Genomic DNA, 26,725 nt, shown 5'->3' on the forward strand with positions numbered 1-26,725 from the left:
TCAATGCACACCATATGAACAATCCATTCTTTAAGCTGGAACTAGGGAAGTATCCCTCCACTAAGCCTGGGGTAGCTCCTCCCAAAGGGACCCTGTAATACCCCAGGTAAGCTGTTTACCTCAGCACTGCCATGAGGCCTTGAGATAATGTACTCATGCGCCACCTACCACCTGTTTCTTGCTCAGGATAATTTAACTGGGTTTCTTTTCCTCAAAGGCAAACCTTCCCAAACAATTTCCCCAAATACTGTCCATTAAGTACATCGTTGTTTAGTCTGTCTCAGATGAAGAAATGGGGGCTCAGAGCCATTGAAAAAACTGTTCATGGTCACACAGGGAGGTCAGAACACTGAACTTCATACAGGCTTCCCAGGCTCCTGTCTATACTGTGGTAACAAGACACCTAAAGTAACTGACTTGAGGAAGAAAAGGTTCATTTTGGTTCATGGGTTCATTGCTTCCTGTTCATGGAGTTCTGTATATCCTGGGTAGTCCCTGTGGCCAGCCAAGGGTGTTATAAGACCTCTGACTTGAAGTTGGTACCAGGAGCGAGGAGGCTCTTTTGGACTTTTGAACTCTGTTGTATCCCCAAAATGTATCCCGTTTCCACCTATTCACAGACAAGGGAGCTGCCACGGTATCCTAGAGTTAAATTTAACTTCTAGCTAGGGAACACACAGGTCATCGTTACAAACATTCCGTAGGAAGAGAGAGAGGGAATAGTCACAGCTGCTGGGGAAGCAGCTGATGCTCTCTACCGTAAACATAACTTCCCCCCTCTCTTTTCCAGAACATAAGACATCCAAACATAAAACGACAAAAGGGCTCGAGTCATCCTGAATTTTCTTTGTATCTCCTATGGTTTCCATGAGGGACAGGCCAATTTTTGCCTCCAAGATCATAATTGGTAAGTTTGCCAGTGTTCTTATTCCTTTACGGTCCAAGAAGCTTTGACAAAGGACCTGATTGGACATTCTTCCATGACTGATGCTTATATCATACAAGGCCAACATTTCATAGAATAAACATCCAGGAGAGGACTCCCTTGGGGCCTTGTTCTCCATCTACCAGCCACTCACTGTCACACACCTGGAAACTCGCTGAGTGTGCTTTGGCTAATGTCTATAGACAGAATGGCCAGTATGAAAGCAATATTCTTGGGGTGACCATTAACTCTATTGAATATTATTATTTACTAGGCATCAAGCAACAGCTTTGTGTTCATTGTGGATACATAGATACATCCCTGGCCTCTGTCCCTGGGCAACTTGCGACAGTCCTTCCATCACTGTGCTGGCTGCCACCCTAGGTTGAGACCCACTGGTCCAGATATCCCTGCTATGACTACGTAAGATATTCTAGACATTTATCATTTCTGTTCTTGTTTCAGCGCAGGTAGTCGAGTCAGCATCTCATCACTGTAACAAAGTACCCGAATTTTTTTCTTTTAAAAAACAATTCAGAAGATGAAAGGCTTGTTTTTGCTCACAGTCTCAGGGACAACAGCTTATGCTCTCTTGACTCCATTGATTCTGAGTCCATGGGGAAGGGGAGCTTCACAGTGAGGAGCATGTGTGGTAATGCAGATTGGATCATGCCATAGCAGACAGGAGGCTGAGAGATGGATGGGGTTTACCTCATTCCTTCAAGTAGGCCCCACATTCGAAAGTTTCTGTCACCTCCCAGTCATTCCACTAAATTATGGATTTATTATTTTATTAGTCCATTGATGAGCACAGAGTCATCAAGATCTAATCACACACTAAAAGCCCCACCTCTTATTAGTGTTGCAGTGGGGAACCTTTAGGCACCAGAGTCTGAAGGAGGTCCTTTTATATCTAAATCACAATAGAGCAAGGGATTTCCTATACTATATATTTGGTAGATTTCTTTTTCCTTTACACCTGTGATTATTTTTTTTCTCTCTGAAGAGACTTAGTTTTTGGAGTTTCAAAACACAGCAAATATATAATTTTCATCAATGTATTGTAAGACAACTTCTTCCTCTGTCTACAGAAGTGTATGCCTGTCACAGATTGACTTTGGACTTATACTGTGGTAGATAGGAAACATGGAGAAAGAAAAGAGGGTTAGACCTCAAGATTTCAGGTTAGCCATTTCCAAATGTTGGCAATAATTGGGCAAACCATCACACTTTCTCTACTATAGTCCTTTTGATTCTAAAATGGGTATAGTTATAATGGAATGAGTAGTTATATGGGTCAAATAAGTTGATACTACAAAGATAATTGAAAGATAAAACAGTGTATGGAATTTGAATATGGTGCCAATGCCTATAATTCTACTGGAGAAGTAAAGGCAAGAAGATAAGGAGTTCAAGTTAGCCTCAGCTACATAGGAAATTTGAATTCATCTTAGGCGGCATATATATATATATATATGTATATGTAAATATGTGCATACATGTATATGTATATGTATAGTGTAGTCTCAAAACATTTAGCAATATTTGAGCACTTACTATAAAGGGACACATTCAAATGCCTGTGATGCACAGGAGAAATACTCCTTCAAAGGACTAGGTGTTTCTTTAAACAAACAAACAAACAAAAAACCCAAACATTAAAGTATTGTAAGTTTCTTTCACTGTTCAACTATTACTGGTCAAATACATGTATGAGTAGAAGAAAGTAAAGCATTATGTTCTTTTTTATGTTGAAAGTGATGATTCCCTCTTGGGGAATATCACTATGGGGTTAGGCAAGAAAATGATGCTTCTTTTCTATTTCTGAACTGGACTGTCAAGGTAGTAATTAAGACAAACAGGAGTTGAGGCCGTGACACTTTCCCAATTCCTCTTGCTTTTATGAGACCCTCTGTTACCTGTACCATTATCAAGTGCAGCCATCCTTGTCTCTGAATCTCTCTCATTGTGTATATAGCTGTAGTGTTGTCTACAGTTTAGGAATTCCTTAACAGCTAAAAGAATTCCACAGTAGTGTAATCAAGGAGGCATAGAAGCTGATTACCTATGGTTGGGTTTTGATTCCCATTCAACTTTCTAATAAGAGCTTTAACAATTAGGTTTTGTAACACTGTGTGGGTTGGTTCTTCCAGTGTTCTCACATAGCCATGCGTGCATATAAAAATGTGAAGGCTGTTACATGTGGCAAGCTGCCCAAGGAAGTAGTGAAATGTCTTACTGAATTCTGGAGTAATTGGACACCCTTAGAAACAGCACATAGATCTCCTGGTGGAGGCAAGATCTGTGATACATGTTGCCTTCCAACCCTTGCCCTTGTAAGTTATTCCTCTCTTTCCATGCTTTTCCTGGTAAGATAATCATATTGGAAGGAACAGGGTATCTTCTCTGCTTTCTGGCCACCTAGTCCTTGATTCACTTCTGACCTTTACCTCTAGCTAAGTTCAGTCAAACTGGACATATTCAGCTTCAAACTGTGAATTTATACTGATTGTAACAAAATACATGACCAAATCAATATCGTAGGTGGGAAATTTTAATTTGGTTAATGGTGTCAGAGAGCTGCCTATGGCATTTGTTTCCTCTTCTTCCTCTTCCTCTTCCTCTCCTCTTCTTCCTCCTCTTCCTCCCTCTCCTCCTCCTCCTCTTCCTCCTCTTCTTCTTCATCCTCCCCTTCCCTCCTCCTCCATATTTTTCTTTCATCTAAGTCCATGGCTTGCTAGACAGTGTTGTCCACAATCAGGTCTTCCCTAGCTTCTGTTCCACAAGTCAACCATCATTGGAAACACTTCCACAGATGCACCCAGGAGTGTGCTTGTCCAGTCCCCTAGGGGGCCTCACTACAGTCAAGTTGTTAAGATTTTAAGCATCACGGACATCTTAATCTTGTGTCTCCCACTTCCTGATGAGTTTACCTTTATTAGTATTGCCATTGTAAGAAAAATTTCTAACGAATAAAAAAATAAAGTCTCTTAGAGCAGTATAAAATGTGTGTGTGTGTGTGTGTGTGTTGTGTGTGACATAATGTGGCCTCTAAATTAATTTCTCCTTGAAACTTTTGACTGTTTCCTTGTTTCTAAGCAAGGTCTCTGCAAATATGACTAAGCCAAGATGTAGTCACATTGTATCAGAATGGGTAGAAATCAGTGACTATACTTAGAAGAGGGAACTTTGCTTCTGCACAGCAAAAGAAACATTTAAAAGCATGAAGAGACCTCCTATAGAAAGAGGGAAACTCTTGATCAGTTCTATATCCAAGCACTAAGAGGAGAGAATTGTCAACAAGTGAGCTTATGCAATGAACAGACAGTTCACAGAAGAGGAAATTTGAATAGACAACCAGCACACATTTACAACCTCATTAGCCATTAAAATGCAAATGAAAACCACGTTGAGATTATACCTTACCACAGTCAAAATGGTAGCTATAAGAAAAGAAATAACATCAAATGCTCATGAGGCTACAGACAAAAGGGAAGATCGTACGTATCCAACTCTATTTAAACCAGGGTAGAGATGTCTCTGAACACTGCTTCCATCTGACCCGGCTGTCTTTCAGGCATTTATCCCAAAGACTATAAAGTCCACATACCACAGAGACACTTGTACATCAATGGTTATTACAGTGCTATTCTCAACAGCTGAGGTGTGGAATGTGCCCAGATGTCCAACAACAGAAGAGTAAATTATAGAAAATGTGTTCTACACACATAATGGGAAAATGCTCAAGAAGAACATGGTATATCATTGCAGATAACGGATGAAACGGGAGACAGTCACATTAAGCAAAGTTGATTCAGTCTCAGAGAGACAAACCTAGCATATTTTTTTCTCATCTGTTGTTCCTAAATCTTATAGAGTCACATAAACTATCTATGTATGAGTCAGGTACAAGTGAAATGGAATTGTCTAGGTGAACGAGAGGGACTAAGGGAGGTGGGGGGAGAAAAAGAAGAAGAAAGAGAGTGACGCAGGAAAGCCATACACTCTACACAGAATATATACTCTTGAGACAAAGGCGAGACTTAATGGCATAGAAATATAAATGTGGTTTTTCACAACAAGAACCTTTGAAGTGTATGATGGTTTGGGGACTAGATCAAGTCACTGTAACAAAGAACAGACGAAACCCAAATAACTGCCCAATTTCATTATATAAAATCCAGCTACCAATGGCAGAGGCAGCCATGAGACCAAAGAGACAGATCTAGGGCTGCAGAGATGATTCGCAGGCAGAAACAACACGGTGAGCATCTTCAAGACAGAGCCTTGTATCTCAAGGGGGAGAACACACCCTTCTCAACATGGCCAAAGGTCAGTTAAAGAGGAGTCTGGGTATTGACGATCAAGATGCCTCACTCATCTGGCTGACACTGTACTCCAGGGCTTCAAATGCTTACTAGAAACACCCAGCAACATGTGGTTGTAGTCAAGGTAGCTACTCCCATGCTGCTACCACACAGACAATGGAAATCATGTCAAATTGCTGCATTGATTGTGAAGAAGTTGTGATATTTATTACATGTATTTAAAAATCCATAAAGGTGTCTTATAAATAGCCTCATAGGTAATTTTATTACATGTGATAAACAATATTATTATATTAGTTAAGTGGTAACAAAGATTTGCAACCAACTAGCCAGAACTGCAAGAAACTGTAGTAGTGAATGGAGGGGCAAGAGGCATTCTAGATGTTCAAACCTGAAACCATAAGGACGTGGAAACTTTCATTTTAAAAGTTCAAATGTTAGTCTTGAAAGCACACCTAAGATACACCTAAGACTCTTTGACTGCTTTCTCTTGGTATGAGCTGTATCCATAGTAACTGGTCTGTGTGACCTCATCAGGAGGGCCATTGTGAGAGCGTCTGAACCAACAGATATAAGGGAGGACAAACCAGGTTGACTTTCTGTGGGTGTTTTGAGAGGCGTTCTGATAGGTGAAGTGTCCTGTGTAATTTGACTGATATATAGTGAACGTGTGTGTGTGTGTGTGTGTGTACCTTATTATACCTTCGTATGTATGTGTGTTTGTGTGTGTTTAGCTTTGAGTGTTTGGCTTTTTATTTTGATTTTTTCTTTTTGGTGTGTATGTTAGTGAAAGGGTTGATTTTGCTTGTTTTTTTTAAATTTTTTAAAATTATTTTAATTCTACCTATTAATTTTTATATCCATCTACCTTCTTACCTACCTACCTACCTACCCACATACCTACCTATTATCTACTTACCTACCTATCCTCTACTTACCTACCTATTTACCTACCTACCTGCCTGCCTACCTACTTATCATCAACCTACGTACCTACATACCTCCTACCTATTCTCTACCTACCTACCTGCCTGCCTGCCTACCTACCTACCTACCTGTCTGGGTAGCCTTGATACCAGTGATGTGTGGTCTAAAGGGTGAGGTGACAGCAGGGCCCACCCTCCCATATGAGACTCTTGGGGCTCAGTATGTTATTTTGAGGACCATAGGCCAAGGAAGTTATGGCCAGGTGAAATTGGCTCACCACAGACTCACGGGCACAGCTGTGGCGATAAAAGTCCTGCTGAAGGAGAGAACACAATACTATCCGATCAGAACGGAAGTGGGGATATTGAAGAAGATGAACCATCCAAACATCATTTCGTTACACCAAATCATTGAAACTGAACAGAACATCTTCCTGATCTTGGAACTGGCCGATGGACGTGAGCTGTTTGATTGGATTGAGAAATCGGGCCATTTACATGAGGGCCTAGCCCGGAAAATATTCATTCAGATTGTACATGCCATGAGTTACTGTCATGACATAGGCATAGTACATAGAGATCTTAAGCCTGACAACATCATGGTTGATGCCTCAGGAAAAGTTAAAATTGTAGACTTTGGTCTGGGTGCCCTAGTTACACCCGGTATGAAGCTTTCTGAGCATTGTGGTGCCTTACGATTTTGTGCCCCGGAATTTTTCCTAAACCAACCATATGATGGAACGAAAGTGGACACTTGGAATATAGGCGTTGTTTTATACTTCATGGTGACCGGGGACCTGCCATTTGTAGGTACCACCCTTAAAGAGCTTGGAAACCAAGTTTTGCTGGGACGATATGCTATTCCCCGGCACCTTTCAAAAGAACTTCGAGAGATTATCCGGTATTTACTTACTGTAAATCCTACAGAAAGACCAACACTAAAGGATATTATGACACACCCTTGGCTTAAGCAAGGAAATGCAGGTTTCTTAAGCCACTGTGATAAGATAGACTCTAGTCACCTGGATCCTGCAATCATAGCAGCCATGGCAGATATGGGCTTTGACCCATGTGTTGTCCAGAAATCTTTAGTCGATAAGCTGTATAATGAACCGATGGCGACTTATGGCCTATTAAAACGCCAGGCAGGCAAGCAGGATGACCACACTAGCCAACCTGAGCCAGTGCAACCAGGATTAACACCTTTCCCCACTCTCACAGATCCTACAAGCTTCCCTTCCTACCGAGAGCAGACAACTGATAGACCAGCTATTCGAGCCTTTCTATCATTAAGCTCAAAAACTGACTCTTCCAAGGACAAAGAACATGGAGGGCAGAGGCTAAGAAGAAGTGCAACTGCGCCTATAATGCCACCTCACTGCCCACAGAAGAGGATAATCATTTTTTCTGATGAGAGGGTCAACAACAGAAGACAGCACAATTCAACTATGGACTCAATCCGAGGTGCGTACAGGAGCTGGAAGAGGTGGACAGGGAGAATTGGGGCCAGTTTATTACAGCTCTGCTGCTGCTGCTGCTGCTGCTGCTGCATACCACTTAAGAACAACAGAGTGGTGCCCCAAATGGAGGCATAGGAGGAAGACAAGAAGCCGGAGGCCAGCCAAAGGTGCTGATGTCCTCTGAATTATGGGGTCACGGTGTTGGGGATTATTCATGAGTGGACTCAAGGAACTGCTGGGAGGGACACACGCATAAAGTCCAGAGGCCTGGGAAGATCCAGGAGAGAGACAGCAAATGACTCAAGTCTCTTCATGCGAATTCCATTCCTTAAAGATATAGGCAAGACAACAGTCTTCTAAAGCATCTAGGCCAATGGCCCGAAAGCGAGTTTGAAGACAGCTGCCGTTCTGCCTGTTCAGTATCTTGTTGGACTGGGGAAAATCCCTGCACTATTCCTTGCTGGACTGCAATGATCCGTAGATTACAGTGTTTCTTAGATTTGTTGTTACTCTTTTACAATTGAATTTATCATAAAGACTGTATGCTAATTTTAGAATAAAGTTGATAGAGGTAGAATGACATGTAATGATAGATATGGAGAAGTGATGTGTCTATAAGTTAAAGTTTTCTGATAACCCCAAAACCTTAACAAGAAAGACAAAGAAATTTCCCCATAGAACCAGTAAAGATGCCACTGTCATTTTTTGTGACCCATTATCCTCATGGACTTCATCACTCAGTTCCCTGATAACTCTAATTTTAAGAACAATAAGTATAATGGCCCCTCAAATCAAAATTTAAGATACCATATGAAAGTAGGTGGAGAGAGCAGGGTTACTCTGAGGTTCATTATGGGAAAGTGACCTATTTGTTTATATAGCATCCTCAAAAGAGTGGACTAATACCTAGACAGATTTGCTCCTATAGGCAATGCCCATGAGAGAATCATTTAAACATGTTTTTCCTGTCATTAAGCATATATAACAATCACTAGGTATTCGTCCACTCTTTTGAGGATGCTATATAGACAAAGGTCACTTTCCCATAATGAACCTCATAGTAACCCTGCTCTCTCCACCCACTTTCATATGGTCTATTAAATTTTGATTTGCAGGCCCGTTATACTTATTTTTCTTAAAATCAGAGTTATCAGGGAACTGGGTGATAAAGTCCATGAGGAATCCTATAAGAATTCCTAAAACTATATCAATATCTATTAAGCTCTTTTACAGTGGGATTGCTATTAGGTTCTTTCTGATAGTAGAAACTGCAATGAGAACTCTGCCAGTCTCCCAGGTATCACCAGTTAATTGTTTCTACATAGTAACTAGGCATTCTACTACTCAGAGAACATTGCAAGAGGTTGTAAAACCATTAACCAAAGGCCACAAAAGGGGAACTAATGATTTATTATAAGTGTTTAGGACAGAAGATAAAATATTGATTGGGTTTATCTGCACAAAACTTCCCAATAACCTAGTTTTGCTTTTTAACTCTCCATGTACCTGTGGAACTGAGACAGGTGATGAGTGTTTAGCCAGATAATTATTCCTGATGGATATGCATGTAAACATTCACTGTTGTGAACTTCTTAATCAATTTGTTTTGAATTTACATGTAAACTTGTGATGAATTTTTTACCATATGACCATGTATACTGAAAGATGTATAACTGCCGAGGACAATGAGGACAAGGAGAAAGTCTCTCTCTCTCTCTCTCTCTCTCTCTCTCTCTCTCTCTCTCTCTCTCTCTCTCTCTCTTACATTCTCCTTATCCTAGCCTTTCTTAGAATTATACTCCATATCCCCCTCTTTTTAGAACTTTCCTTGTTCCACTTAGGATCATCATGGTCATTCTGCTTTCCCACTTTTTTCAAAGTGTCCCCTCTTCATGTGAACCAGCAGGCTAAACGTTAAAGCTGTGAAATTCCTGCAGAGGTAGAAGAAAGGCTACATTACTTAGTCTTCCACTATTAGGCTACAGACATTAATCACCTTAGCCAGTGGTTTTTAACCCTCAGAATGAGCAAGAAGGTTTTATCATCAGCATTCAGTATAGTTAGAGAGCTAGAATATCCTAAGACCATCAGTGTTTAAAGCCACACCAGTGTCCTACTCTGTGTCCTGTTTCAACCTGCTCCAGCCTGGGAGGCTCCCAGCAAGGCATGGTACCCTTTCTGTATGTTCTCTGAATGCCATCCAAAATCCTAAGCATGCTTGCACTGATCCAATGCGGTCTTGGATGTAAAGTCAAAAGGGCACAGTTCTTTCTCCTATCACCAAGCTGCTTAGAGTTCTTAGCTTGCCTGTCTCATTTCTCAAACTGTAATAAAATGGTCCTTAATCTTCTGACCTTTTTTTTAAATTTATTTTTCTTATGGTGTACAGAAGTGGTGGTAGTGGGGGACCCTCAATTATCCAGTAACATGCTACTTGTGGGTTGTGTTGTATTTTTCCTCATCATACTGAATTTGCTCAAATTGTTTGAGCATATTTTCTTCACCCACAGAAGCACTTGGAAATATGTTAATTTCTCTGACTCTTACCTGTGTATTCAGGGTCTCACAGGCCTTACTCCTCATACCCACAGGATGAATGGCAGGGGGTTGAGCATCTACATATGAAACACCCCACTTGATTGAGGCTTGGGGTTAAGTTGTTGTGGTTTTTTTTTTTTTTTTTTTTGGTTTTTTTTTTCGGAGCTGGGGACTGAACCCAGGGCCTTGCGCTTCCTAGGTAAGCGCTCTACCACTGAGCTAAATCCCCAGCCCCAAGTTGTTGTGGTTTTGGGTAGCATTTGGTTTCATAGGAGTGTTCAAGATCCAACCAGCTCCCCAAATTTCACAGTGAAGGAAGGGGTAGAGCAAAGGGTGTCTATGCGTTGAAGTGGATGTGCCTTATCTGTCCACCATGTCTTGTGTTTCTGTTAAACCCATATTCAGTATAGGTTGTATATGGTTAATACATTAAAAAAAAACCCTCCTACTCATTATGAAGTACAGATGATCCTTGGTTTTTGGTGGGTTATGTTCTATTAAACCTGTAAGTTAAAAAAATCAGAGTGCACCCCTCCACCTCCACCTTTCACCCCTCACCCCCCATTGCCACCCCCAGTGTATACTTTCAGTGCCCTCAGGTGTGAGGCCTCGCTTTCTACCTTAGTTGAAACAGTGTCTCTGGTTTCTGTGCTGTGTAAGTCAGGCTAGCCGGCCTTTTCTTTTGGAGTTCTTTCTTGCTTCTGCTGTCCACTTCAGCAAGGAGCTATGGGAGTATAGATGTATATGCTACTGTGCTAGAGTTGGTCTCACATGGATTCTGTGGATTTTCACTCAGATTATTGCTCTCAGAGAGCAATTGCTTTGTACTGAGCAACCACATTGCCCCCCTCCTTTTTCTTTGAGACGGTGTCAATATATCCCAAGTTTGCATCAAACTCATTATGTAGCTGATGATGACATTGGCCTTCTAGTCTTGCAACCTTGTTTATGTTGCAGAACTCAGGCATTCATGCATGCCAGTCAACCACTCTACAACATAGCTACATTCCCAGTCATTCTGCACAGCCAACATTCACTATGGTAAAAGAGGATCATGATATTAGGATGGAGGAAAAATCAGAAGAAATAAGGTTTCTCCTAAATCTAGATTGCTTTTGCTCCACTGTTATCTGTGAAATTGAGAAACCTTAAACCATGGTAAGTTGGAGACTACTGAGAGACTCCATATCAGCTACTGAATGGCTAGAAACAGCAGCAGCTGCAACAACAACAGAAGGGGCTAGCAAAGTAGTTTATAAGCATTGGTACCCGAGATTTGATTCCCAGCACCCATTTTAAAACTGAGTACCCTGATGTGCAACTGTAACTCTCATGCTAGGTGGCTGAGGAGTCGTTCCCTGAGCTTACTGGCAACTCAATCACAGAGGGAGGGAGGGAGGGAGAGCGAGAGCGAGAGAAAGAGAGAGAGAGAGAGAGAGGTTGAGAGAGAGAGAGAGAGGTTGAGAGAGAGAAGAGAGGAGGAAGAGGAGGAGAAAAAGAAGAGGAGAGAAAGAAAGAAAGGAAAAGAAAGGAAGAAAGAAAGAAAAAGAAAGAGAGCCCCTAAGCCCCTCACAGATTCTACCAAGAAGTTCTGTATAGAAGGCAAAGATTCCAGGCTCTCTGCCTTTTGGATTGGAGTGCCATACACAGTATGTATTTTTATTTGTTCTTTGAAAATTTCACACATAAACACAGGAATATGTTTTGATTTTTTTAAAGTTTTTGTCCATTGATGGTATTCTGACATAAAGTTTGATGGACATATAACTAGTAGACATTGCTACCATGAAGCCACAATATATCCATCAAGAATATGGCAAATCTCTGCTGAAAGCCTTTACTTTTTATGGCAAGGGAAGGAAGGAGAAGAGCAGAAGTACAGAGGGATTCTCTGTGCAGATGGTGAGGAAGATGGTGCCTCACCGATGGGGCCAAGTCAGAGGGAACAAAAGGAAATACCTCAAAATACAAGAGATGTAGGAGAATGTTTGAAGGTCAGCTCTTCTCTGAGCCCAGCCTAGAAAAGCTGACAGAGACAGCTAATCCCTTGGAAGAGAGAGCTGGACCCTCAGAAGTGCACTCCTGAGAACTCAGAGGGGACAATTACTTTCTGCTCACATTCCTGACCCAAGAGGAAATCACCTAGTGTCATCTGTGCCCTCTGGGCACAGGAATCCCAGGAGCAGTAAGGTGCAGGACCCTTCAGGTTTCTGTCTGCGCTGAGAGCCAGAGAGCTAGTTGCTAGGAGTGCCAACATACCTGAGAGCAGAGGTAAGACAAACTATTCTCGTCCAATTTACCTGCCTGGTAGACTTAGGACACACAAAGGTAGAAGAAGTCCTCTGGGACAGGACACTTCTGGTTTCTGGCTGTGCCCAGAACTTAACTGAGCAGATCCCACAGCTCCCTGTAACCAAATTCCATTGGGGAGAGGGCTGAACTCCCAGAAGTGTGGACAATCCTGAGACCCCAGCACAGACCACCACTTCTGCCCACATCTCTGGCACAAGAGGAAACTGCATAGTGCCTCTGGATACAGTTATATAGGAGCAATCAGCGGCAGAAACCAGCTGGTTTCTGCCTGTGCCCAGAACTAAACTGAACTGGTCAAACAGCTCCCTGCAGTCAATTTCATTGTTAGCACACTTAGTGGTTCCTATAAACTTTTATACAACTGTAGGTTGTGTGCTGGCAAATCTTCTCCTGTCTCCCATCTCTGTCTTGGCCATACTATCATTTCTACTTCCAGGTCATACATGATTTTATGTGTCTCAATATCTAGGGACCAACAGAGGAAAGAGGATGTTTCTTTTTCAAAATGTCATACTATTTAAAAAATGATTGGAATCTGAGATTTGAAGTCAGAAGACTAGACTGTAAACCCCTCTCCAGTATTAGAGGCTGTGCATCCATTGGATAGTGATAACCTCTCAGAGTCTTAGGTTCCTGACCTGCAAAATGTGGACAATGATATTAGCTTGTGTGTGTGTGTGTGTGTGTGTGTGTTTGTGTGTGTATTTGTGTGTGTCTTTTGTGTGTGTTGGTGTGTGTGTGTTTGTGTGTGTGTCTGTGTGTGTACATGTGTATGTGTGTGTTTGTGTGTGTGTCTGTGTGTGTGTTTGTGTTTGTGTGTGTGTGTGTTTGTGCGTGTGTCTGTGTGTGTGTTTGTGTTTGTGTGTGTGTGTGTGTGTGTGTATGTGTGTATTGCTAAGGCAAATGCTGTAGCATTGAGTTGTGTTCTAGCTCTAAGATGACCTACTTAAAGCCAGTTTCTCCAGAGTGACTTTCTGTGACTCTTTTGTCCAGGAAGTGGTCTCTCCTATGTATCCAAGTGAACTACTTCAAATGAGCCTCTCTAGTCTAGGTATTAAGACCATGCGGGAAAAAAATCAAGAAATCCTGGGAATTCAGGTGTTCAGCATATCTCTTAAAATCCTTAAACTCACCCATTTTTGTCCCTTCACTTTGTGTAGTGTTTTATGCATGTGTATATTAGTAAAACACGTCTATCCATTTTTCAGTTACTCGTTTGTGAAATGGGAGCAGTGCAGAAATTAAAATCTAGTGCTGTGGCTTGTTGTTTGCTTGTTTCCTTATAGACCTGTAATTCTGGTTATTTGCTAAGCCAAGATAGGGGACGCTGTCTGCTGAAGATCTGCTTTAACTATAGAATGAATTCAAGGCCACTTCAGGACATGTACTTTGCCCTTATGAAGAAAGTATTCTTATGTATGTTTTGTATTGCTCCTTACCTCTTCACTCCAGAACACTCCTCAATGCACACCATATGAACAATCCATTCTTTAAGCTGGAACTAGGGAAGTATCCCTCCACTAAGCCTGGGGTAGCTCCTCCCAAAGGGACCCTGTAATACCCCAGGTAAGCTGTTTACCTCAGCACTGCCATGAGGCCTTGAGATAATGTACTCATGCGCCACCTACCACCTGTTTCTTGCTCAGGATAATTTAACTGGGTTTCTTTTCCTCAAAGGCAAACCTTCCCAAACAATTTCCCCAAATACTGTCCATTAAGTACATCGTTGTTTAGTCTGTCTCAGATGAAGAAATGGGGGCTCAGAGCCATTGAAAAAACTGTTCATGGTCACACAGGGAGGTCAGAACACTGAACTTCATACAGGCTTCCCAGGCTCCTGTCTATACTGTGGTAACAAGACACCTAAAGTAACTGACTTGAGGAAGAAAAGGTTCATTTTGGTTCATGGGTTCATTGCTTCCTGTTCATGGAGTTCTGTATATCCTGGGTAGTCCCTGTGGCCAGCCAAGGGTGTTATAAGACCTCTGACTTGAAGTTGGTACCAGGAGCGAGGAGGCTCTTTTGGACTTTTGAACTCTGTTGTATCCCCAAAATGTATCCCGTTTCCACCTATTCACAGACAAGGGAGCTGCCACGGTATCCTAGAGTTAAATTTAACTTCTAGCTAGGGAACACACAGGTCATCGTTACAAACATTCCGTAGGAAGAGAGAGAGGGAATAGTCACAGCTGCTGGGGAAGCAGCTGATGCTCTCTACCGTAAACATAACTTCCCCCCTCTCTTTTCCAGAACATAAGACATCCAAACATAAAACGACAAAAGGGCTCGAGTCATCCTGAATTTTCTTTGTATCTCCTATGGTTTCCATGAGGGACAGGCCAATTTTTGCCTCCAAGATCATAATTGGTAAGTTTGCCAGTGTTCTTATTCCTTTACGGTCCAAGAAGCTTTGACAAAGGACCTGATTGGACATTCTTCCATGACTGATGCTTATATCATACAAGGCCAACATTTCATAGAATAAACATCCAGGAGAGGACTCCCTTGGGGCCTTGTTCTCCATCTACCAGCCACTCACTGTCACACACCTGGAAACTCGCTGAGTGTGCTTTGGCTAATGTCTATAGACAGAATGGCCAGTATGAAAGCAATATTCTTGGGGTGACCATTAACTCTATTGAATATTATTATTTACTAGGCATCAAGCAACAGCTTTGTGTTCATTGTGGATACATAGATACATCCCTGGCCTCTGTCCCTGGGCAACTTGCGACAGTCCTTCCATCACTGTGCTGGCTGCCACCCTAGGTTGAGACCCACTGGTCCAGATATCCCTGCTATGACTACGTAAGATATTCTAGACATTTATCATTTCTGTTCTTGTTTCAGCGCAGGTAGTCGAGTCAGCATCTCATCACTGTAACAAAGTACCCGAATTTTTTTCTTTTAAAAAACAATTCAGAAGATGAAAGGCTTGTTTTTGCTCACAGTCTCAGGGACAACAGCTTATGCTCTCTTGACTCCATTGATTCTGAGTCCATGGGGAAGGGGAGCTTCACAGTGAGGAGCATGTGTGGTAATGCAGATTGGATCATGCCATAGCAGACAGGAGGCTGAGAGATGGATGGGGTTTACCTCATTCCTTCAAGTAGGCCCCACATTCGAAAGTTTCTGTCACCTCCCAGTCATTCCACTAAATTATGGATTTATTATTTTATTAGTCCATTGATGAGCACAGAGTCATCAAGATCTAATCACACACTAAAAGCCCCACCTCTTATTAGTGTTGCAGTGGGGAACCTTTAGGCACCAGAGTCTGAAGGAGGTCCTTTTATATCTAAATCACAATAGAGCAAGGGATTTCCTATACTATATATTTGGTAGATTTCTTTTTCCTTTACACCTGTGATTATTTTTTTTCTCTCTGAAGAGACTTAGTTTTTGGAGTTTCAAAACACAGCAAATATATAATTTTCATCAATGTATTGTAAGACAACTTCTTCCTCTGTCTACAGAAGTGTATGCCTGTCACAGATTGACTTTGGACTTATACTGTGGTAGATAGGAAACATGGAGAAAGAAAAGAGGGTTAGACCTCAAGATTTCAGGTTAGCCATTTCCAAATGTTGGCAATAATTGGGCAAACCATCACACTTTCTCTACTATAGTCCTTTTGATTCTAAAATGGGTATAGTTATAATGGAATGAGTAGTTATATGGGTCAAATAAGTTGATACTACAAAGATAATTGAAAGATAAAACAGTGTATGGAATTTGAATATGGTGCCAATGCCTATAATTCTACTGGAGAAGTAAAGGCAAGAAGATAAGGAGTTCAAGTTAGCCTCAGCTACATAGGAAATTTGAATTCATCTTAGGCGGCATATATATATATATATATATGTATATGTAAATATGTGCATACATGTATATGTATATGTATAGTGTAGTCTCAAAACATTTAGCAATATTTGAGCACTTACTATAAAGGGACACATTCAAATGCCTGTGATGCACAGGAGAAATACTCCTTCAAAGGACTAGGTGTTTCTTTAAACAAACAAACAAACAAAAAACCCAAACATTAAAGTATTGTAAGTTTCTTTCACTGTTCAACTATTACTGGTCAAATACATGTATGAGTAGAAGAAAGTAAAGCATTATGTTCTTTTTTATGTTGAAAGTGATGATTCCCTCTTGGGGAATATCACTATGGGGTTAGGCAAGAAAATGATGCTTCTTTTCTATTTCTGAACTGGACTGTCAAGGTAGTAATTAAGACAAACAGGAGTTGAGGCCGTGACACTTTCCCAATTCCTCTTGCTTTTATGAGACCCTCTGTTACCTGTACCATTATCAAGTGCAGCCATCCTTGTCTCTGAATCTCTCTCATTGTGTATATAGCTGTAGTGTTGTCTACAGTTTAGGAATTCCTTAACAGCTAAAAGAATTCCACAGTAGTGTAATCAAGGAGGCATAGAAGCTGATTACCTATGGTTGGGTTTTGATTCCCATTCAACTTTCTAATAAGAGCTTTAACAATTAGGTTTTGTAACACTGTGTGGGTTGGTTCTTCCAGTGTTCTCACATAGCCATGCGTGCATATAAAAATGTGAAGGCTGTTACATGTGGCAAGCTGCCCAAGGAAGTAGTGAAATGTCTTACTGAATTCTGGAGTAATTGGACACCCTTAGAAACAGCACATAGATCTCCTGGTGGAGGCAAGATCTGTGATACATGTTGCCTTCCAACCCTTGCCCTTGTAAGTTATTCCTCTCTTTCCATGCTTTTCCTGGTAAGATAATCATATTGGAAGGAACAGGGTATCTTCTCTGCTTTCTGGCCACCTAGTCCTTGATTCACTTCTGACCTTTACCTCTAGCTAAGTTCAGTCAAACTGGACATATTCAGCTTCAAACTGTGAATTTATACTGATTGTAACAAAATACATGACCAAATCAATATCGTAGGTGGGAAATTTTAATTTGGTTTATGGTGTCAGAGAGCTGCCTATGGCATTTGTTTCCTCTTCTTCCTCTTCCTCTTCCTCTCCTCTTCTTCCTCCTCTTCCTCCCTCTCCTCCTCCTCCTCTTCCTCCTCTTCTACTTCATCCTCCCCTTCCCTCCTCCTCCATATTTTTCTTTCATCTAAGTCCATGGCTTGCTAGACAGTGTTGTCCACAATCAGGTCTTCCCTAGCTTCTGTTCCACAAGTCAACCATCATTGGAAACACTTCCACAGATGCACCCAGGAGTGTGCTTGTCCAGTCCCCTAGGGGGCCTCACTACAGTCAAGTTGTTAAGATTTTAAGCATCACGGATATCTTAATCTTGTGTCTCCCACTTCCTGATGAGTTTACCTTTATTAGTATTGCCATTGTAAGAAAAATTTCTAACGAATAAAAAAATAAAGTCTCTTAGAGCAGTATAAAATGTGTGTGTGTGTGTGTGTGTGTGTGTGTGTGTGTGTGTGTGTTGTGTGTGACATAATGTGGCCTCTAAATTAATTTCTCCTTGAAACTTTTGACTGTTTCCTTGTTTCTAAGCAAGGTCTCTGCAAATATGACTAAGCCAAGATGTAGTCACATTGTATCAGAATGGGTAGAAATCAGTGACTATACTTAGAAGAGGGAACTTTGCTTCTGCACAGCAAAAGAAACATTTAAAAGCATGAAGAGACCTCCTATAGAAAGAGGGAAACTCTTGATCAGTTCTATATCCAAGCACTAAGAGGAGAGAATTGTCAACAAGTGAGCTTATGCAATGAACAGACAGTTCACAAAAGAGGAAATTTGAATAGACAACCAGCACACATTTACAACCTCATTAGCCATTAAAATGCAAATGAAAACCACGTTGAGATTATACCTTACCACAGTCAAAATGGTAGCTATAAGAAAAGAAATAACATCAAATGCTCATGAGGCTACAGACAAAAGGGAAGATCGTACGTATCCAACTCTATTTAAACCAGGGTAGAGATGTCTCTGAACACTGCTTCCATCTGACCCGGCTGTCTTTCAGGCATTTATCCCAAAGACTATAAAGTCCACATACCACAGAGACACTTGTACATCAATGGTTATTACAGTGCTATTCTCAACAGCTGAGGTGTGGAATGTGCCCAGATGTCCAACAACAGAAGAGTAAATTATAGAAAATGTGTTCTACACACATAATGGGAAAATGCTCAAGAAGAACATGGTATATCATTGCAGATAACGGATGAAACGGGAGACAGTCACATTAAGCAAAGTTGATTCAGTCTCAGAGAGACAAACCTAGCATATTTTTTTCTCATCTGTTGTTCCTAAATCTTATAGAGTCACATAAACTATCTATGTATGAGTCAGGTACAAGTGAAATGGAATTGTCTAGGTGAACGAGAGGGACTAAGGGAGGTGGGGGGAGAAAAAGAAGAAGAAAGAGAGTGACGCAGGAAAGCCATACACTCTACACAGAATATATACTCTTGAGACAAAGGCGAGACTTAATGGCATAGAAATATAAATGTGGTTTTTCACAACAAGAACCTTTGAAGTGTATGATGGTTTGGGGACTAGATCAAGTCACTGTAACAAAGAACAGACGAAACCCAAATAACTGCCCAATTTCATTATATAAAATCCAGCTACCAATGGCAGAGGCAGCCATGAGACCAAAGAGACAGATCTAGGGCTGCAGAGATGATTCGCAGGCAGAAACAACACGGTGAGCATCTTCAAGACAGAGCCTTGTATCTCAAGGGGGAGAACACACCCTTCTCAACATGGCCAAAGGTCAGTTAAAGAGGAGTCTGGGTATTGACGATCAAGATGCCTCACTCATCTGGCTGACACTGTACTCCAGGGCTTCAAATGCTTACTAGAAACACCCAGCAACATGTGGTTGTAGTCAAGGTAGCTACTCCCATGCTGCTACCACACAGACAATGGAAATCATGTCAAATTGCTGCATTGATTGTGAAGAAGTTGTGATATTTATTACATGTATTTAAAAATCCATAAAGGTGTCTTATAAATAGCCTCATAGGTAATTTTATTACATGTGATAAACAATATTATTATATTAGTTAAGTGGTAACAAAGATTTGCAACCAACTAGCCAGAACTGCAAGAAACTGTAGTAGTGAATGGAGGGGCAAGAGGCATTCTAGATGTTCAAACCTGAAACCATAAGGACGTGGAAACTTTCATTTTAAAAGTTCAAATGTTAGTCTTGAAAGCACACCTAAGATACACCTAAGACTCTTTGACTGCTTTCTCTTGGTATGAGCTGTATCCATAGTAACTGGTCTGTGTGACCTCATCAGGAGGGCCATTGTGAGAGCGTCTGAACCAACAGATATAAGGGAGGACAAACCAGGTTGACTTTCTGTGGGTGTTTTGAGAGGCGTTCTGATAGGTGAAGTGTCCTGTGTAATTTGACTGATATATAGTGAACGTGTGTGTGTGTGTGTGTGTGTACCTTATTATACCTTCGTATGTATGTGTGTTTGTGTGTGTTTAGCTTTGAGTGTTTGGCTTTTTATTTTGATTTTTTCTTTTTGGTGTGTATGTTAGTGAAAGGGTTGATTTTGCTTGTTTTTTTAAATTTTTTAAAATTATTTTAATTCTACCTATTAATTTTTATATCCATCTACCTTCTTACCTACCTACCTACCTACCCACATACCTACCTATTATCTACTTACCTACCTATCCTCTACTTACCTACCTATTTACCTACCTACCTGCCTGCCTACCTACTTATCATCAACCTACGTACCTACATACCTCCTACCTATTCTCTACCTACCTACCTGCCTGCCTGCCTACCTACCTACCTACCTGTCTGGGTAGCCTTGATACCAGTGATGTGTGGTCTAAAGGGTGAGGTGACAGCAGGGCCCACCCTCCCATATGAGACTCTTGGGGCTCAGTATGTTATTTTGAGGACCATAGGCCAAGGAAGTTATGGCCAGGTGAAATTGGCTCACCACAGACTCACGGGCACAGCTGTGGCGATAAAAGTCCTGCTGAAGGAGAGAACACAATACTATCCGATCAGAACGGAAGTGGGGATATTGAAGAAGATGAACCATCCAAACATCATTTCGTTACACCAAATCATTGAAACTGAACAGAACATCTTCCTGATCTTGGAACTGGCCGATGGACGTGAGCTGTTTGATTGGATTGAGAAATCAGGCCATTTACATGAGGGCCTAGCCCGGAAAATATTCATTCAGATTGTACATGCCATGAGTTACTGTCATGACATAGGCATAGTACATAGAGATCTTAAGCCTGACAACATCATGGTTGATGCCTCAGGAAAAGTTAAAATTGTAGACTTTGGTCTGGGTGCCCTAGTTACACCCGGTATGAAGCTTTCTGAGCATTGTGGTGCCTTACGATTTTGTGCCCCGGAATTTTTCCTAAACCAACCATATGATGGAACGAAAGTGGACACTTGGAATATAGGCGTTGTTTTATACTTCATGGTGACCGGGGACCTGCCATTTGTAGGTACCACCCTTAAAGAGCTTGGAAACCAAGTTTTGCTGGGACGATATGCTATTCCCCGGCACCTTTCAAAAGAACTTCGAGAGATTATCCGGTATTTACTTACTGTAAATCCTACAGAAAGACCAACACTAAAGGATATTATGACACACCCTTGGCTTAAGCAAGGAAATGCAGGTTTCTTAAGCCACTGTGATAAGATAGACTCTAGTCACCTGGATCCTGCAATCATAGCAGCCATGGCAGATATGGGCTTTGACCCATGTGTTGTCCAGAAATCTTTAGTCGATAAGCTGTATAATGAACCGATGGCGACTTATGGCCTATTAAAACGCCAGGCAGGCAAGCAGGATGACCACACTAGCCAACCTGAGCCAGTGCAACCAGGATTAACACCTTTCCCCACTCTCACAGATCCTACAAGCTTCCCTTCCTACCGAGAGCAGACAACTGATAGACCAGCTATTCGAGCCTTTCTATCATTAAGCTCAAAAACTGACTCTTCCAAGGACAAAGAACATGGAGGGCAGAGGCTAAGAAGAAGTGCAACTGCGCCTATAATGCCACCTCACTGCCCACAGAAGAGGATAATCATTTTTTCTGATGAGAGGGTCAACAACAGAAGACAGCACAATTCAACTATGGACTCAATCCGAGGTGCGTACAGGAGCTGGAAGAGGTGGACAGGGAGAATTGGGGCCAGTTTATTACAGCTCTGCTGCTGCTGCTGCTGCTGCTGCTGCATACCACTTAAGAACAACAGAGTGGTGCCCCAAATGGAGGCATAGGAGGAAGACAAGAAGCCGGAGGCCAGCCAAAGGTGCTGATGTCCTCTGAATTATGGGGTCACGGTGTTGGGGATTATTCATGAGTGGACTCAAGGAACTGCTGGGAGGGACACACGCATAAAGTCCAGAGGCCTGGGAAGATCCAGGAGAGAGACAGCAAATGACTCAAGTCTCTTCATGCGAATTCCATTCCTTAAAGATATAGGCAAGACAACAGTCTTCTAAAGCATCTAGGCCAATGGCCCGAAAGCGAGTTTGAAGACAGCTGCCGTTCTGCCTGTTCAGTATCTTGTTGGACTGGGGAAAATCCCTGCACTATTCCTTGCTGGACTGCAATGATCCGTAGATTACAGTGTTTCTTAGATTTGTTGTTACTCTTTTACAATTGAATTTATCATAAAGACTGTATGCTAATTTTAGAATAAAGTTGATAGAGGTAGAATGACATGTAATGATAGATATGGAGAAGTGATGTGTCTATAAGTTAAAGTTTTCTGATAACCCCAAAACCTTAACAAGAAAGACAAAGAAATTTCCCCATAGAACCAGTAAAGATGCCACTGTCATTTTTTGTGACCCATTATCCTCATGGACTTCATCACTCAGTTCCCTGATAACTCTAATTTTAAGAACAATAAGTATAATGGCCCCTCAAATCAAAATTTAAGATACCATATGAAAGTAGGTGGAGAGAGCAGGGTTACTCTGAGGTTCATTATGGGAAAGTGACCTATTTGTTTATATAGCATCCTCAAAAGAGTGGACTAATACCTAGACAGATTTGCTCCTATAGGCAATGCCCATGAGAGAATCATTTAAACATGTTTTTCCTGTCATTAAGCATATATAACAATCACTAGGTATTCGTCCACTCTTTTGAGGATGCTATATAGACAAAGGTCACTTTCCCATAATGAACCTCATAGTAACCCTGCTCTCTCCACCCACTTTCATATGGTCTATTAAATTTTGATTTGCAGGCCCGTTATACTTATTTTTCTTAAAATCAGAGTTATCAGGGAACTGGGTGATAAAGTCCATGAGGAATCCTATAAGAATTCCTAAAACTATATCAATATCTATTAAGCTCTTTTACAGTGGGATTGCTATTAGGTTCTTTCTGATAGTAGAAACTGCAATGAGAACTCTGCCAGTCTCCCAGGTATCACCAGTTAATTGTTTCTACATAGTAACTAGGCATTCTACTACTCAGAGAACATTGCAAGAGGTTGTAAAACCATTAACCAAAGGCCACAAAAGGGGAACTAATGATTTATTATAAGTGTTTAGGACAGAAGATAAAATATTGATTGGGTTTATCTGCACAAAACTTCCCAATAACCTAGTTATGCTTTTTAACTCTCCATGTACCTGTGGAACTGAGACAGGTGATGAGTGTTTAGCCAGATAATTATTCCTGATGGATATGCATGTAAACATTCACTGTTGTAAAATTCTTAATCAATTTGTTTTGAATTTACATGTAAACTTGTGATGAATTTTTTACCATATGACCATGTATACTGAAAGATGTATAACTGCCGAGGACAATGAGGACAAGGAGAAAGTCTCCCCCCCCCCCACCTCTCTCTCTCTCTCTCTCTCTCTCTCTCTCTCTCTCTCTTACACTCTCCTTATCCTAGCCTTTCTTAGAATTATACTCCATATCCCCCTCTTTTTAGAACTTTCCTTGTTCCACTTAGGATCATCATGGTCATTCTGCTTTCCCACTTTTTTCAAAGTGTCCCCTCTTCATGTGAACCAGCAGGCTAAACGTTAAAGCTGTGAAATTCCTGCAGAGGTAGAAGAAAGGCTACATTACTTAGTCTTCCACTATTAGGCTACAGACATTAATCACCTTAGCCAGTGGTTTTTAACCCTCAGAATGAGCAAGAAGGTTTTATCATCAGCATTCAGTATAGTTAGAGAGCTAGAATATCCTAAGACCATCAGTGTTTAAAGCCACACCAGTGTCCTACTCTGTGTCCTGTTTCAACCTGCTCCAGCCTGGGAGGCTCCCAGCAAGGCATGGTACCCTTTCTGTATGTTCTCTGAATGCCATCCAAAATCCTAAGCATGCTTGCACTGATCCAATGCGGTCTTGGATGTAAAGTCAAAAGGGCACAGTTCTTTCTCCTATCACCAAGCTGCTTAGAGTTCTTAGCTTGCCTGTCTTATTTCTCAAACTGTAATAAAATGGTCCTTAATCTTCTGACCTTTTTTTTTTAATTTATTTTTCTTATGGTGTACAGAAGTGGTGGTAGTGGGGGACCCTCAATTATCCAGTAACATGCTACTTGTGGGTTGTGTTGTATTTTTCCTCATCATACTGAATTTGCTCAAATTGTTTGAGCATATTTTCTTCACCCACAGAAGCACTTGGAAATATGTTAATTTCTCTGACTCTTACCTGTGTATTCAGGGTCTCACAGGCCTTACTCCTCATACCCACAGGATGAATGGCAGGGGGTTGAGCATCTACATATGAAACACCCCACTTGATTGAGGCTTGGGGATTAAGTTGTTGTGGTTTTGGGTAGCATTTGGTTTCATAGGAGTGTTCAAGATCCTACCAGCTCCCCAAATTTCACAGTGAAGGAAGGGGTAGAGCAAAGGGTGTCTATGCGTTGAAGTGGATGTGCCTTATCTGTCCACCATGTCTTGTGTTTCTGTTAAACCCATATTCAGTAAAGGTTGTATATGGTTAATACATTAAAAAAAAACCCTCCTACTCATTATGAAGTACAGATGATCCTTGGTTTTTGGTGGGTTATGTTCTATTAAACCTGTAAGTTAAAAAAATCAGAGTGCACCCCTCCACCTCCACCTTTCACCCCTCACCCCCCATTGCCACCCCCAGTGTATACTTTCAGTGCCCTCAGGTGTGAGGCCTCGCTTTCTACCTTAGTTGAAACAGTGTCTCTGGTTTCTGTGCTGTGTAAGTCAGGCTAGCTGGCCTTTTCTTTTGGAGTTCTTTCTTGCTTCTGCTGTCCACTTCAGCAAGGAGCTATGGGAGTATAGATGTACATGCTACTGTGCTAGAGTTGGTCTCACATGGATTCTGTGGATTTTCACTCAGATTATTGCTCTCAGAGAGCAATTGCTTTCTACTGAGCAACCACATTGCCCCCCTCCTTTTTCTTTGAGACGGTGTCAATATATCCCTGAAAGGAAAATTATACAGATTTAAGGTTTAAAAATACGAAGTTAAAAGAGTATGTTTCAACTCAGGACTAAACACTGTGAAAAGCAAGTCCAGGCAGCCCCGCCCTGCCGCTAGAACTAACAGACCACAAAAGGAAAGGAATGCAGAACAGACCAGGAGTACCGGATCTGACTCACAGGCCACCTGGCAGGAAGAGATAAGCCCCCAGCCCCCGACATCCAGGACGCCCCAAACCTGCCAATGTGTGTAGCTATACCTTATTACCTCATCATGTGAATTAGCCAATCATATGTGAACATGTCTATGTGCCTCGTTTGAATCCACCAATCCCCGTAACTATGCATCTGCTTCTGTACGCCCGCTTCTGCTTCCCCAATCCCTATAAAAGCCCCATGCTGGAGCCTCTGGGTGCGCCAGTCCTCCGAAGAGACTGTGTGCCCGCAGGTACCTGTGTTTTCCAATAAACCCTCTTGCTGATTGCATCCGAGTGGACTGGGCTCGGTCATTGGGCGCTTGGGACTCCTCCTGAGGGAAAGGTCCTCTCTGGGGGTCTTTCATTATGGGGGCTCGCCCCGGGATTTGGAGACCCTCCGCCCAGAGATCACCGACCACCCACCGGGAGGTAAGCCGGCCGGCGTTTGTCTTGTCTGTTGTGTCTTGTCCTGTGAATGATCGATCAATAGGCTCAGATCTGGGGACTATCTGGGCGGGCCAGAGAAGGAGCTGACGAGCTCGGACTTCTCCCCCGCAGCCCTGGAAGACGTTCCAAGGGTGGTTGGAGGAGAGGGAGATCCGGATCCGTGGCACCTCTGTCCGTTTTCGGAGGGATCCGTACCCTTGATGACTCTGTCTGAATTTTATTGGAGTAGAGGATCCAAGACCCTCGCTGACTCCATCTGAATTCTTGGTTTCAGTTTGGTATCGAAGCCGAGTGGCGCGTCTGTTACTTGTTTGACTGTTGGAATTGTTTGTCTTCTTTGTGACCTGACTGTGGTTTTCTGGACGTGTGTTGGTGTCTGTTAGTGCCTTTTGGCTTTTGTTTCGTGTTTGAATTTGGACTGACGACTGTGTTTAAAATCTTGGACCGACGACTGTGTTTGAAATCATGAAACTGTTTGCTTTGTTCGTCGAAGAGTTTTACTTGGTCTCCTTAACGCTTAGTGAGTAAGAAACTTAATTTTGTGGACCCCGCTCTAGTGGCGGTGTGTTGGTTGATAGCCACAGTTAATTTTTAGAACATAGTGTTTTGGGGGTTGGGGATTTAGCTCAGTGGTAGAGCTCTTGCCTAGCAAGCGCAAGGCCCTGGGTTCGGTCCCCAGCTCTGAAAAAAAAAGGAAAGAAAAACAAAACAAAAACATAGTGTTTTATCTGTACTTGTGCTCGCAGCCAGCTGTGATGAACTGGGAAAGATTTAAATTTTCCTTGGGAGAAAGGAATCTTAAAGATGGTGTTTCAGCCGGTATGGCACTTAGTGCGTAGCTGCCTAAAAGATCAGAAATGCTGTCAACAGGCTATAAAAAAAAAAGGGACAGGCGGTGTTAGAAATGCTACGGGAAGAACTATCTAAAAAGGCTGAGAGCGAGGTGGGAGAGGACTATAAGGAAAACAAGAAAGGAATTTCTGACATTTGCTCACAGAAGGAGAGCGCTCATTAAGAGAAGTTCTTTAAGGAAGCCTGCCTTATCTGCTGTCCTTATTCCAAGGGAGGAGTCAGTCTCCAACATTAAATTACTTTTCTTGCTGATCATCATTAACATGGAGAGTGCCTTTGGTCCTATCCCCACAGCAGCCAGTTCCTGCCCCTATGGTTAAAA

At 41.8% G+C, this 26,725-nt stretch overlaps 2 protein-coding genes across 2 annotated transcripts; both read left to right on the plus strand.

The window, feature by feature from the left end:
• Nucleotides 1-5,859: 5,859 nt before the first annotated feature.
• Nucleotides 5,860-8,231, plus strand: Smok3al1 (sperm motility kinase 3A like 1). Its single transcript, XM_087574779.1, has one exon. The coding sequence runs from the start codon at nucleotides 6,335-6,337 to the stop codon at nucleotides 7,772-7,774; it is 1,440 nt and encodes a 479-aa protein (XP_087430905.1). The 5' UTR covers nucleotides 5,860-6,334; the 3' UTR covers nucleotides 7,775-8,231.
• An 11,585-nt stretch (nucleotides 8,232-19,816) lies between these two features.
• Smok4al (sperm motility kinase 4A like) lies at nucleotides 19,817-22,202 on the plus strand. Its single transcript, XM_087574778.1, has one exon. It carries the CDS (start codon nucleotides 20,306-20,308, stop codon nucleotides 21,743-21,745), a length of 1,440 nt encoding a protein of 479 aa, XP_087430904.1. The 5' UTR covers nucleotides 19,817-20,305; the 3' UTR covers nucleotides 21,746-22,202.
• Nucleotides 22,203-26,725: the final 4,523 nt, after the last annotated feature.

This window comes from Rattus norvegicus, chromosome 10 (assembly GCF_021556685.1).
Source record: "Rattus norvegicus strain SHRSP/BbbUtx chromosome 10, alternate assembly SHRSP_T2T, whole genome shotgun sequence".
In the NCBI taxonomy this organism is placed as follows: Eukaryota; Metazoa; Chordata; class Mammalia; order Rodentia; family Muridae; genus Rattus; species Rattus norvegicus.